This window comes from Chrysochloris asiatica, unplaced genomic scaffold (assembly GCF_000296735.1).
Source record: "Chrysochloris asiatica unplaced genomic scaffold, ChrAsi1.0 scaffold00050, whole genome shotgun sequence".
In the NCBI taxonomy this organism is placed as follows: Eukaryota; Metazoa; Chordata; class Mammalia; order Afrosoricida; family Chrysochloridae; genus Chrysochloris; species Chrysochloris asiatica.
Window position 1 is genome coordinate 5,257,776 of NW_006408568.1, and position 13,195 is coordinate 5,270,970.

At 43.1% G+C, this 13,195-nt stretch overlaps 1 protein-coding gene across 1 annotated transcript in view; it reads left to right on the forward strand.

Annotated features, from left to right (window-relative positions):
• The window catches only part of EFCAB4B (EF-hand calcium binding domain 4B), a 141,429-nt gene that overhangs the window by 36,209 nt on the left and 92,025 nt on the right, over nt 1–13,195 (forward strand). The window contains exons 5-7 of the mRNA XM_006862681.1: nt 4,646–4,736; nt 7,376–7,471; nt 9,500–9,687. Of these exons, the coding sequence (XP_006862743.1) occupies nt 4,646–4,736; nt 7,376–7,471; nt 9,500–9,687 (375 nt within the window). The remainder of the gene's footprint in view (nt 1–4,645; nt 4,737–7,375; nt 7,472–9,499; nt 9,688–13,195) is intronic.

Genomic DNA, 13,195 nt, shown 5'->3' on the forward strand with positions numbered 1-13,195 from the left:
GGGCAGTGTTTTGTTCTGCTGTGCATAAGGTCGCTGTGAGTCGGTACCGACTCTATGGCACTTAACAACAACAACAACAACAACAGCATGTATTGTAGCAAGAATTTTAACACTGGGAGATAAAATTCCTGTGGAATCTATTTATTCCCCTACTATGGTCCATGGGCTTCTGAATATTGTACCCAAAGTCCTTAATTCTATTTTCAGGCTTTTGGCATTAGTGTTATGAGTACAGGTCCATCTCTGAAGATATAAATGAGAGAGAGATGATGTCTGGCACCGAGTACTCATTGAACCTAGCTAAGACAGCATAAACCCAAATGAAACAATTGTTCCCGACTGTTTAAAATGAAAGAAGACACAGGTATCTTAAGAGTTCAGAGGTCTGGAATAGTTAGGAAATCCTCACAGGGAAGACTTCAAAGTCCAGGTTTGTGTACACTAGGCAAAACGAGTGGCTTTGAAGACTATGGTAACAAAGATGCACCATGTATACAATAAGTGAGCATGATCTGCTGCCTCTGTTCCTTTGGTGTCTGAATATGGCGTGCCTGGCTAGACCACCACCAACCATGATTATTCTCACCACCACTGTGGAAGCTCCCCTCAGATGCAGACCCTACAGCTCCTGCTCACACACAGCCAATGTCTCTAATGGATTGTTCTGACAGCTTTTCTAAACCATGCTTTCTGTTCTTCAGCTTTCTGCTTGCCTCTGAACCTTTCCAAATCCAGCAGACCTTTCACCTCTGAAACGACAACCATCCTCCCCCTGGAGAACACTACCACCTGCCCACTCCAGCCCATGAGAATAATTACAATCATTAAGAATTCCTTATATTTACTTAGGGCTCTGAGGTTCTGAATGCTTTTTCACATCCACTCTCCTATCCTAGCAATGTTGGAAAGAACATATGCCAGTGCTATGCTGGGATGTAAGTGGGGCAGACCACTTGTCCAATGTCACACTGGACAACCAGTGGACATGAGCTGGTTCTGGGATTGGAACCCAGGTCTCCTGACCCTTGAGCTGGTTTAGTATGAACAGCACCTTAGTCCTCATTATTCCCAGGACTGGTGTGTCTGATCCAGACCTGTCATGAACCAATCAATCCATATGGTTGTTGTTGTTAAGCGCTATCAAGTCAGTTCCAATGCATAGCAACCTTGTATGGGTTTCCAAGAAGAAGCTAGTGGGTTTGAACTGTTGACTTTGTGGTTAGCAGTCCAGTGCTGATCCTCCAGGACCATGCCAGGCCTCTGAGACAGAGATCTTATTTTATTGGTCTTTGTGTTCCCAGTTACCAGCACAGCATCTAGCATACAGTCGGCACTTTGTCAATGTCAGTTGCATGAGTGTATGTCTAGAGAAAGCCCACAGATTTAAGTTCCATATGATTATGGAGAAATTGATCTCCCTTGCAATCCATTTAGGTCTGGGAAATCTCCCAGGTGGCCAGATTGATTCAAAATCATTTCCAAAGCTTTGCTTCTATGTCATGAGTCTGGTTTGGTCAGGACCACTGATGCGTACCTGGAGTTCCAAGGTTGCTTTGGAGTGAACCAGGCTATATGATGTAGGGCTAGGAAGAGGTTACATTCCAGGTTACATCTGTCTGGCCTCCATTCCATTATATTTTGATGGTTTGCAAAATTATTCAGCAAACTGGCACATAAGAGTGAAAGATATGGAATTTATTAATTTAATCAAATAAAACTTAGAGCAAAGTTAATATAACACATTTAATGACATTAGAGAATTAATGTCTTACATAGTTATTAAGCATAAATGGTAAACAGTTTATATGAATGACTGCAATTAGAATTGCTTTAATTGAGTCAAATCAGTTTCTAAGTTTCTCTCATTTTACTTTATGAGTTCTCCAGTATTTATATAGTTGGAATCAGTACCTAAAGTTTTCCTTGATACCATTTACCAGTTAGTATCTGAGTTTCTTGGAGCACAAGAAGATAATTCTGAGGACAGAGAATAGACCATTTCACTTTTCTCTATTGCTGGCCCTGTTCAGCTGTTCCTCCTGGTCAGTATTCAGTCCACTTCTCTATCCTTTCCTCTGAAGCTCAGGGCTCCAAGATTATCACTTGTATCTGTTTCATTTGTTCTCTCATATAGTGTAACAGTTACGAATTGGGCTACTAACCTCAAGGTTGGCAGTTCAAACTACCAGCTGTTCCTCAGGAGAAAGAAGAGGCTTTCTGCTCCCATAAAGAGTTGCAGCCTTGGAAACCCTGTGCAGGGTCACTATGAGTTGGAACTGACTCCACGATACTTAACAACAGCAACAATCTTTGTCATGGAGGGTCTCTGTAGCATGTCTGCCTCATCCGCCATCTTGCCAGAAGTCGGTCATTTTGCTTTCTAAAAGTTTCTTCAACCGTACCTATTGCTGTCTCTAAGGGTTTCCTATTCAACAACATGGACCTCTTCTCGTACTTTCCTTCCAAGATTTTCTTTAACTCATGATGGATGAGCTGATAACAAACGTAGAAATTCTAAACAGTTACCAAGAAGAAATTTCTAACTCTCATCCAAAAAGGTATTTGTTACACCAGGGATGTCAGACACATCAGTAAGAACAGGGTCCTAGCTCGTGGGGGTCTTAGTGGACTGTTGCTTTTGCTGAGCAACACCCTGGCTCATTGCTACACAGTTGTTCAAACCCAGGTTTCTAATCTTAAAGGCAGAGTCCAGAAAGGAACTCAGAGGCTGGTGCTTTGACGTGGGTGCCTTTGACCACATCCTCTCATACCTGTGTCTGAGTCCATTTCATGCTTTCTGTAAACCTGGAGGAATGCCAGTCAAATTGAGACTTTTCTCCTGATTCAGTACTCACACTGTGCACATGGTACAATTGTTCTTCCAGCAGATAAGAAAGGTGTTTGAAGTCAGGTATGGTTAGGCCGTGGGCAGTAAAAAAGGTCTGGCACTGGATCAGAGCCTCTCGTAGACATGGGAGGTAGGGGTTACAATGATAGAGGGCTCCCAGGAATAAAGATGTTCTTATCCTTTATGCTTTGCTTCAAAATTTCTTCCATCCATCTGAGAACTTGGATAAAAGGCTGGGTAGGCTTGCAATCATTTGAGTTTAGAATGCTGTGGTTGTTAGGTGCCATTGAATCGGTGTCAACTCAAAGCAACCCTGTGTACAACAGAACAAAACACTTCCCCGTCCTGCACCATCCTCACAATCATAACGATGTTTGAGCCCATTGGTGTAGCCACTGTGTCCATCCATCTTGTTGAGGATCTTCATCTTTTTCATTGAGGCTTGACTTTACCAAGCCTGATGTCCAGGGACTGGTCCTTCCTGATCACTTGTCCGTAGTATGTAGGATGGTTTTAGAAAGGCAGGTGCTAAACCTTTGGGTATGTGTGGGTGCTGCATGATCAACATCAACCTTTCACTGGAGCTTGGGGTTTCTTTACCAGGAGTTGGAGAGAGAATGGGGAGACACCAGAGAGAAAGCCTTGTACTTGCACAGTAAGAAAAAAAGATATAAAAATGCAATTACCTGGCATGCTAATGCATTGGTATGATAACTTTTAGTCTCAATTCAAATGCAATACTTGATCCTTCCTGTTTGGATTTAGAAGAGTATTACAAGAAATAAGGGAGGTTAGGTCTCTGGGGATGACCTGAAAAACTTGTCCCCACAGCAGTTTGTGTCTGTATAGGAACAGACTATCCAAGCTTTCACTTCCTGCCTTGTGGGACTTTTCTGAGTGGGGAGAGGACACTAAGGATAGGGGTGAGAACATGCCATTATCGTCACCAGCCTTTAAACCAGCGCTGCCTCTTGCAGTCCTTGCCTCTGGCCCTGTGCCTGAGATGGGATGGATGGTTCCACAGACCTGGCCTCCTTCCTTTGGGTTGGGTGGAGTGGTGGGGGTGATTATCTTTGAGAATCTTCTGAGAAACACAAATTTCAGCCCACAGTTTCAGGGAAAGTCCTCCGATAATGCAGGGTCAGACAGATAGTGAAAAGGAATCCAAATAGGAACAAGATAAACCAGGAAGCCAAATAGGAAGGAAAACCAAATGACGCAACTTTGTACTGCCTACAAACAGGGATCCGTGAGTAATAGGAACGGTGAGTCTAGCCAAAGCCAGGGAGCTTAGTGTTGAAATAAGCCAGAGTAAAGGAAGTTGGGCCCAGGGAAATTATACTGAGGAGCACACGGACCATCCGGTAGTGATGGCCAGGAGACAGGAACAGCTGAGGCCAAAGACTGACAACACTCAGGCCACTGAGAAGGGACATGTGGAACCTGCCAGCAGCCAGAGTAGGTTCTGCTGGGCCACTGTAGCCTGTATCCCTGTTGCTGTTAAGTGTTGTTGAATCAGTTCCAACTCATAGCGACCCTGTATAGGGTTTCCAAGGAGCAGCTGGTGGGTTTGAACTGCCAATCTTGTGGTTAGCAGTCCAGTGCTGAACTTACAGTGCCCTCCCAGGTAGGGTCAGCTGATTCTAAAGAGCCCATTCCTTCAGCTTTGGCCAACCTGATCCACGTGCTCCATAGCTCTTGAAGGGACTCTGGTGTCCACACTGCAGGAGTTACCACTATGGACTAAAGGAATCTTCCTGCAGACCTTTTCAGTCTCTCCTTTTGCCACCTTTCTAGGAAAATTGCTGATTATGATGAAGAAATCCAGCATCTCTATGAGGAGATGGAACAACAAATCAAAAGTGAGAAGGAGCAGTTTCTCCTGAAAGTAAGTGTCCATCCCCCAGGTTGGGCTCCCAGGGCCACAATGAAATATCAGCTACTCCATGAGCCCCACTCTGACAATGCCACACCCCCAATTTCAAACTGCAGTGTCCCAACCCATGACACTATTGACACTCTCTTACTCTGCCGTATGTTTCAAAGACCTGGTCACCTTCAAACGTGGCACATAATTACTTCGCTGTTTATCTTGATTATCTCTCTCTCCTCCTGCTAACATTTAAATTCCACAAGAGTGGGGCATCTTTATCATTCACTTCCTAAGGTATCCTCAGCACCTAGGACAGGTCTGGAATAGAATTAAGTACTCAATGGATATTTATTACGAATAGATGAACAAATGAATTAACAAACAAATTAATGAAATAAAGCAGAGTAAAGGAAGAAGGATCCAGGGAAGCTCTTCTGAGCAGCATTTGGACCAGATGAGAGTAATGGCCAGGAAACAGAATGGAAGTGGGAAAGTTGCATACTTAACCAGAAAAGGCAGCTCATTCCACTCCAGGCTCAGTAACTGCTCCAAGAGAGCAAATCACCAGGTCTTTTCTCTCATGAAGTCACAGGTGGGTTCTAACCCTTCACATTTGGTTACCAGCCCAGTGTTTAACCACTGCACTATTAGGGCTCCTTGAAGGAGATATTTGTTGTTGTTGTTAAGTGCCTTCAAATGGGTTCTGACTCATAGCAACCCTATACAGGGTTTCCAAGGAGCAGCTGATGAGTTTGAACTTGCAGTTCAAACCAACCTTATGTCCCAGTGCTTATCCTACAGTGCCATACTAGGATTCCATGAAAGAAAAATAGGCAGATGTTTTTGCTTCTATTCTATGGAAAAAGAAGTAGAAATCTAAAAGAATGAAGTTTTGGTGGGTTTTTTTTTTCTCAGACTCACCCAGAAAGATAGTTGAGCAAGACTGGGGTAGAACACAAGTCTCTGGGCACCCAGCTGAGGGCTCTTTAAACTAGACCTCACTCTGTGGGATCCATGCTTCCTCCACCACGGCTTTCCTCTTTATCCCACAGCCAGGGGACTTCACACCTGCACCAGCAGGACCTCCGTATGCCTGAGTGCGGAAGCCTAGCTCTTGGTTTGGCAGCCTTAGGCAGGAAATGTTCTGAAGAAGAGGGGAGCCTGAGTTGAGGAGGAGAGACATCCTGAGGAGCAGGGACTGGTGGGAAAACAGTGAAGACTTAGACCCTCAGAAGGAAGAAGCAATGCCTTGTGTTTACAGAGCATTTAGGGAGTTTAAAGATGAAATGACAGTGCCCAACATGAGACAAATAATGCAGGAAACTGGGTTATATGAAGAAAAACATGGCATCAGGATTGGAAGAAGACTCATTAATAATCTGAGATATACAGATGATACAACCTTGCTTGCTAAAAGCAAAGAGGACTTAAAATACTAACTGATGAAGATCAAAGACCAAAGCCTTCAATATGGGTTTCATCTTAATGTAAAGAAAACAAAAATCCTCACCAATGGACCAATAAACAATATTCAAAAATTTCATTTTCCTCTGATCAACCATCAGCACTCATGTAAGCAGCAGTCTAGAAATCAAACAACATATTCCATTAAGCAAATCTGCTACTGCACAAGACTTCTTTAAAGTGTTGAAGAGCAAAGATGTCAGTTTGAGGACTAAGGTTACTTTCAATAACCTAGTATGCAAGCTCACCAGCTGCTCCTTGGAAACCCTATATAGGGTCGCTATGGGTCAGAATCGATTCGACAGCATTTAACAACAACAACAACAACATATGCATATGAAAGTTAGACAGTGAATAAGGAAGACTACAGAAGAATTGATGCATTTGAGTTATGGTGTTGAAAGAGAATATTAAATGTAACAGGGCTGCCAAAAGAACAAACAGATCTTTGTTGGAAGAAGTACAACCAGAGTGATCCTTGGAAGCCGGGATGGCCAGACTTTGTCTCTCATACTTCAGACATACTATCAGAAGGCACCAGTCCCGGGAGAAGGATATCATTTTGGTAAAGTGAAGGGTCTGAGAAAAAGAGGAAGACCCGCAACAAGATGGATTGGCACAGTGGCAGCAGTAATGGGCTCAGGTGTAACAATGATTGTGAGGTAGGCTCAGGATCGGGCAGTGTTTTCTTCTGTTGTGCATAAGGTTGAGATGAGTTAGTATCGACTCAATGGTACCTAACAACAACTATGTGAGGCAGAATATTCAAGTTAGAAGGGATCTCAGAGGTCATCTGTCTTCCCCTTCCAGCTTCTAGTTTTCAGATGAGAAAGCTGAGGCCTGAGATTAGACCTCGAATCTCTGTTTCTCCCTGTCTGGTACTCCCCCACTAAGCAACACTACCTCTTTGGGAGCAGGGAGAGGTATGTGGGCATGACCATCCGTGGTGGGCATCCACCCGTGGTGGGCATCCACATAACTGGCAAAGCAGGCAGGACACAGAAGCCCTTGGGTATGATGGGAATGGCTCTGAAGTCCCCAAGGACCAGCGCTGTCCCGAAGGCTCATGTTTCTTGAGAGATGTGTCCTTGGCCTCTGCCAGATGACTGTACAGTAGATTTAATGTCATTTAAAAAATTGTCCAGCCCGTGTACATTTGGGCTTCACATGTCCCCTTTCTGGCTTGGTAGGACACAGAAAGGTTCAAGGCCCTCAGTCAGGAGCTGCAACAGAAACTATCATCTAAGGAGCAAGAATTGGAACAGCTCGTCCAGAAGCAGAAAAGGGTATGTTTTTGTCAGTGACCTTATAGTACCTGGCTTTTTTTTTCCATCCTTTTCTCTGGCTCTGCCTATCTTCCCTGCCATTCACTGGCAGAGCTTGTTTCGTTGTATTCTTCTTAATCTAAGAAGAACCATTTAGCTGTAAAAAGGATAGCACTGAAACCTCAGTGTAAAACTTTGAGCTCTTCAATGTCAGAGGATGAACTTGGAAAAGTTACCAAAATGCCCCACGAGATATTTGCAGATATTTTAATATACTTATGTCCAGGAGCAATCAGAATGCTGAAACTTTAATGTGTGTTCTGCATCCTGTGAAAGAAAGGGAAGGCATTATGCAGTGAAAGGGACATTGTCTAGTGACTGATATTCCAGGCAGGAAGTGGGAGGGTGGATACACAAGTCTCTTCTCTCCAGGACGAGCATGGATACTTAGTTGGAAGAGGATCTTGACAGGTCCGTATTCTGCCTCTCCTCAAACCTGGATGAGTTTCCTCCATCTCCTTTGTGATGATTCCCAAACCCTGCAGATAGATACAGATGCTCCTGTCTAATGACCTGAGCCCCCAGGAGGCAGGTAGGGAGGTGCATGGTGCAGTGTAGTGTCCACTGTGGCTGAAGCTTGGCAGGTGCCCCCAGGAAGATATGTCACCTGGGAAAACTTCATACTCCTCTCCAAAGCAAGGGTTCATGAGGGAGAGAGGCCAGGATACTGTGGGGTCTCTGTTTTGTTTTGTCTGATGCTGGAAGGAATCCAGCCCTGGACAGACCCAGCTACATTGCTTCAATTTTGAATGTTTTTCTTGTTGTTAAGTGCCATCAAGTCAGTTCTAACTCATAGCGATTTCCTAGGAGTGGCTGATGGGTTTGAACCGCCAATCTTTCGGTTAGCAGCCCAGTGCTTATCCTACAGCACCACATCAAGTCCCGTTTGAACAGAGAGGACTATTTTTAGCAACATATTAAAATATACTTGAAGATATGCTATGCTAAGACTAAAACCTGTTCACTCCTGCTGCTACTCAGGCTATGGATTTTGGTGTCTTTTCTTCTGTAACAAAATAATTTGAACTCCAGGAACTGCTGACTCATGCCCCTCCCACAGTCCCACCTTGCTTCTCCTGCTCCTCTTTCTCCTCCTCACAATTATGCATTAAATTCTTCCCAATTAGATTTATCCCTCAAATGAATGATTGCCACTCGATTTAATTACTGCATGCTTGCCTGATTACACAGGAGCCTCTTGAGAATCATACAGAATTCCTTGTTTTTGCTTTCTCCTCTCCTGACTGGCCGCATTCATTAGACTAAATTTATTATGATGTGTTTGCCTTGGTTTGATTCTTTCTCTGGTAAGAGAATTGGAAGCTCTGCAAAGCATAACTGCCAGCCAAGTAAAGCTGAAGTTATTAAAACACAACGTTTTTAAAAACTTGCTTTAGGGACTTCAGAAAGAGTCTATGTTCTGTTTGACCTGTTTTAGCATTTTCCTAAGAATTTCTATGATTTCTGGTTACCATATGAGACCTCTGTGGGTTTAAGGAATTGGACTTATCTGGCTGAGAATAGAAAATGAAATAAATTTTCTGTCATAATTCCAAGCTGAGATGGATGATTTTATGAAGCATGTTACTCAACTGTTCTCCAGCTCCGCAAAGGGCCAAAGAGAAGAATTTGACTTAAAAGACAATAAGAGGGATTTCACTTAGATCTCAAGACCATTTTGACTTTGGATAAGAGATACCAGAGGACTGTGGAATTTCCTCCCCTGGTGGTCTTTGTGGTGTAGCTCCCCCTGGACTATTCAGTGGTCCTCTGTGAAGATAGTAGAGGGACACTTTGAGCTCTGATAGCTTCTCCCTGCTGCAAAAGTTTGTATATGAGAATTAAGGGGCAGGATCAGGCTTTTGAGCAATGAGAAGTAGCAGTGATGGTCTCTGCTTTTCCCAAGTGACAAAAGCAAGATGAGGCCAGGCAGACCCGCCACATAATAGAGGATGCTCATCTTTGCCCTCTTTTCCCCTGCTCCCCAAGCTGGAAGGCCAGTGCATTGCCCTGCACAATGACAAGCATGAAACTAAAACGGAAAATACCAAGCTGAAACTCACCAACCAGGAGTTGGCCCAAGAGCTGGAGCAGACCTCCCGTGATCTACAGGATGCTCAACAGCAGCTGAAAAGTCTTCATCAGGAGGCCTACAAGCTGCACCAGGAGAAGGAGATGTGAGTCTGGTCTTGTACATTCCCACTGCTCTCCTCCAACTTCTTCCTCTGCTGTGAGTCACAGAGTCTGTCTCCTACCTGGGAAACGGAGACTTGGGCTCATTGCTCTCTGAGACCTCTTCCAGCCCTCTTCTGAAATTCCAGCAGGATAATGCACTGGACTGAAAGGTCAGTTTGAACCGTAAGATCGGCAGTTCAGAACTCCCATCCGTAACTCGGAAACCCTATACAGGGTCGCTGTGAGTTGGAAACAACTCAACAGTACTTAATGACAACAAAGGAAGCAGGTCAGTATTGCATAGGATTGGCATGCAAGAAACAGTTCTTGCCCTCCGAAAATTTATGATGTGATTGTAGTTGTTACTGTTAAGTGCCATCGATTCCAACTCATTGTTGTTACATACTATTGAGTCAGTTCCTACTCATAGTGACCCTTTGTAGGGTTTCTGGTGAGTAACTGGTGACCTTGCAATTCAAACCAACCTTGCGCTTCCAGTGCTTATCCTACAGCACCACACCAGGACTCAATTCTGACACACAGTGATCCTGTATAGGGTTATGGAGGTGTGTTTGAACCACCAACTTTATGGTTAATAATCCAGTGTTTATCCTACATTCCCACACCAGGATTCCAGTTATTGATTATGTGATTGTTGTTGTTAAGTGCCATCGAGTCCTTTCTAACTTATAGTGACCCTGTTTAGGTTACCGATTTGCGGTTGGTGCATTTCTTATTGTATAGGTTTCTTTTTTTTTTTTTTTTTTAGGAAACATTTCCAATTTTTATTCATAAAATTAGTAGTCAAAATTGCGGAGTCACATATCAATAACAGAACAAGCAGGAAATGAAATGTTCCTGAGACATCTTGAAAAGTTCCCAAGGAACACACACTAGGTTAGAAATCTACAGTTAAACAGTGGTTCCACAGCAGTTTGTATTCATTCCTGCATTTTCTCAATAAGTTCTTCCTCATTTTTGCCTTTCTCCTTTCCAACATGGTGAGATTTGGCTTTGTGTTCAAGAATTTTTTTCTGATCTTTGTCCAGTTTGCTCCTGGTTATGACCATCATGCTTGGGTGAATGTCCACATGGACGGTTGTACCATTAACCTTCTCCCTCTCTCTATTGATGACATATTTTTTTCTGTATGCCTGGACTACCTTGTCAATTCACTGACCTTCGTAGTGTCCTCCTCAAACCACCTGGACCTTGACGTCCTTACAGATGGGTGTGGAGCATATGTAATACTTCTGCCACAGCTCCCTGCAGACCTGAGATGTGATTTTCTTGCGCATGTGGCTTCTTGACGTGATCCAAGGTAACTAAGGTGTTGAACTTCATGAACTTCATGGTAGGATGCCAGGGGGTCTCAGATCCTACGCATGAAGGGCCAGACGTCAAATTTATGTAAATATTTATTGATTTTTTTTATCATAAAATAAGGCTTACAATTAAATAATAGCAACTGATGTGTCCAACTTTTTACAAGTGACCTTCCAAAAGTTTGTGGAAAAATGGATCTTTTTACAAACTTTTTGAAGCCCCCTTCTATAGATCTTTATTTCATTATGGCTTTAGACAATAATTTGAGAAAAAAATCTTCGTCACTGAATGATAGTTGAGAGAAAAAATATCTTTTAATTTATAGTAAACATAGCCCAAGAATTGAAATTATCAATCTTTGACAAAAGTAAGCTAGAGAGAACCTATGCCCAACTTGTCTGCTTCACTTTCCAATGGGTTGGCTAGAGTTCTGCTAGACCATACAGTGACTTTTGGCCTGCTGATTAAAAGTAGACCAATAATCACATAGGCAGGCTCACAAACATTTCCAGGAGCAAAAATGATGCCCATTTTACAGATAAGGAAAGTGAGGTACAAATTAACTGAAAACTTTGTTCAAAAATCACTCCTTCACCTAGCAATAAGGCCAGTGATAGGATGTACTAGAATTCAGAACAGAAATGCTGGTAACATCAATACTGGGAGTTCATTTATCCATAATTCAGCAAATATTTATTGAGCACCCACCACATGCCAAACTGCTCTGAGTTTTGGGGACACAGGTACAAACAGAACCAAATTCCTGACCTCAAAACTTTCCATTCTAATACTGGAGAATAAGTGTGTTAGATGGTGATAAGAATTGTTTTTTTTTTTAATGTTTTGTTGTGAATTATGTGATAGTTTACATGGGAGAACATTAGCTTTACATTCATCTTATCATATATCATTTCATTGCTATGATTACAATCCCCTCCATGCATCATCAACCAACCAAAGGGTATACCCTGCAAGCCTGCCCCGCCCCCGGTCGTCAGCACACAGCCCCTCTCTCTGGGTCTAGAGTCCCCAGCCACTCCATCTCTCCACGTCATCGTCTCTGCCTCCATCTCTGGTGTCACTGCTTCTCTGGGTAGGGTCCCACACTCTGCTCTTCTCCCTTGATAGTCCCAGGGACCTCCACTCCTAGGCTGCAAAGTCAACCACTCCCCTCCTTTTGCTCAGGCATCCTCTCTAGTCACCAGAATGGAGGTGTGCAGACAGCAAGAGACCAATGAGCAGATTTAAAAAAAAAAAAAAAAAAATGTGCACACCTGTATCTTCTCAGTTTTGTCAGGCATTCCTGGGTGTTCTGATCCTTCCCCCACTTGGTCTCTCCCAAGATGGCAGATCCGGGAGCAGCTGAGAGTCTTGAATTAGAAAGCAATGGATTTCTTGACCAGCAGGTTCACCCATGGTAGATAGGTTTCAGAGAGCTTCCAGACAAAGACAGACTAGGAAGAAAGAGTGACAAACTACTTCTGAATAGTTAGTCACTGAAAACCTTATGAATAGCAGAGAAACACTGTCAGACATAGTGCCAGAAAATGAGCCCCTTAAGATGGAAGGCACTCAAAATGTGACTGGGAAAGAGCTGCCTCTTCAAAGTAGAGTTGACCATGATAACGCAAATGGAGTAAAGCCTGTGGGAGCAAAGTCCACGGGACCTTCATTTGCTGATGAGGCACAACTCAAAATGAAGAGAAACAGCTGAAAACATCCATTGAAAATTGGAACATGGAATGTACGAAGTATGAATCTGGGAAAATTGCAAGTTGTTAAAAATGAAATGGAATGTATAAACATCGATATCTTAGGTATTAGTTAGCTGAAATGGACTGGTATTGGCCATTTTGAATCTGATAACCACATGGTTTACTATGCTGGGAATGACAAATTGAAGAGGAATGATGTTGCATTCATCATCAAAAAGAACATATCCAGATCAGTCATGAGGTACAACGCTGTCTGTGATAGGATAATATCCATGTGCCTACAGAGAAGACCAGTTAAAACCACTATTATTCAAATCTATGCACCAACCACTAAAGCTAGTGAGGATGAAGTAGAAGAATTCTACCAACTTCTTCAATCTGAAATTGATCAAACATGCAATCAAGATGTATTATTGATCATTACTGGTGATTGGAATGCAAAGGTTGGGAGCAAAGAGGAAGGATCAGT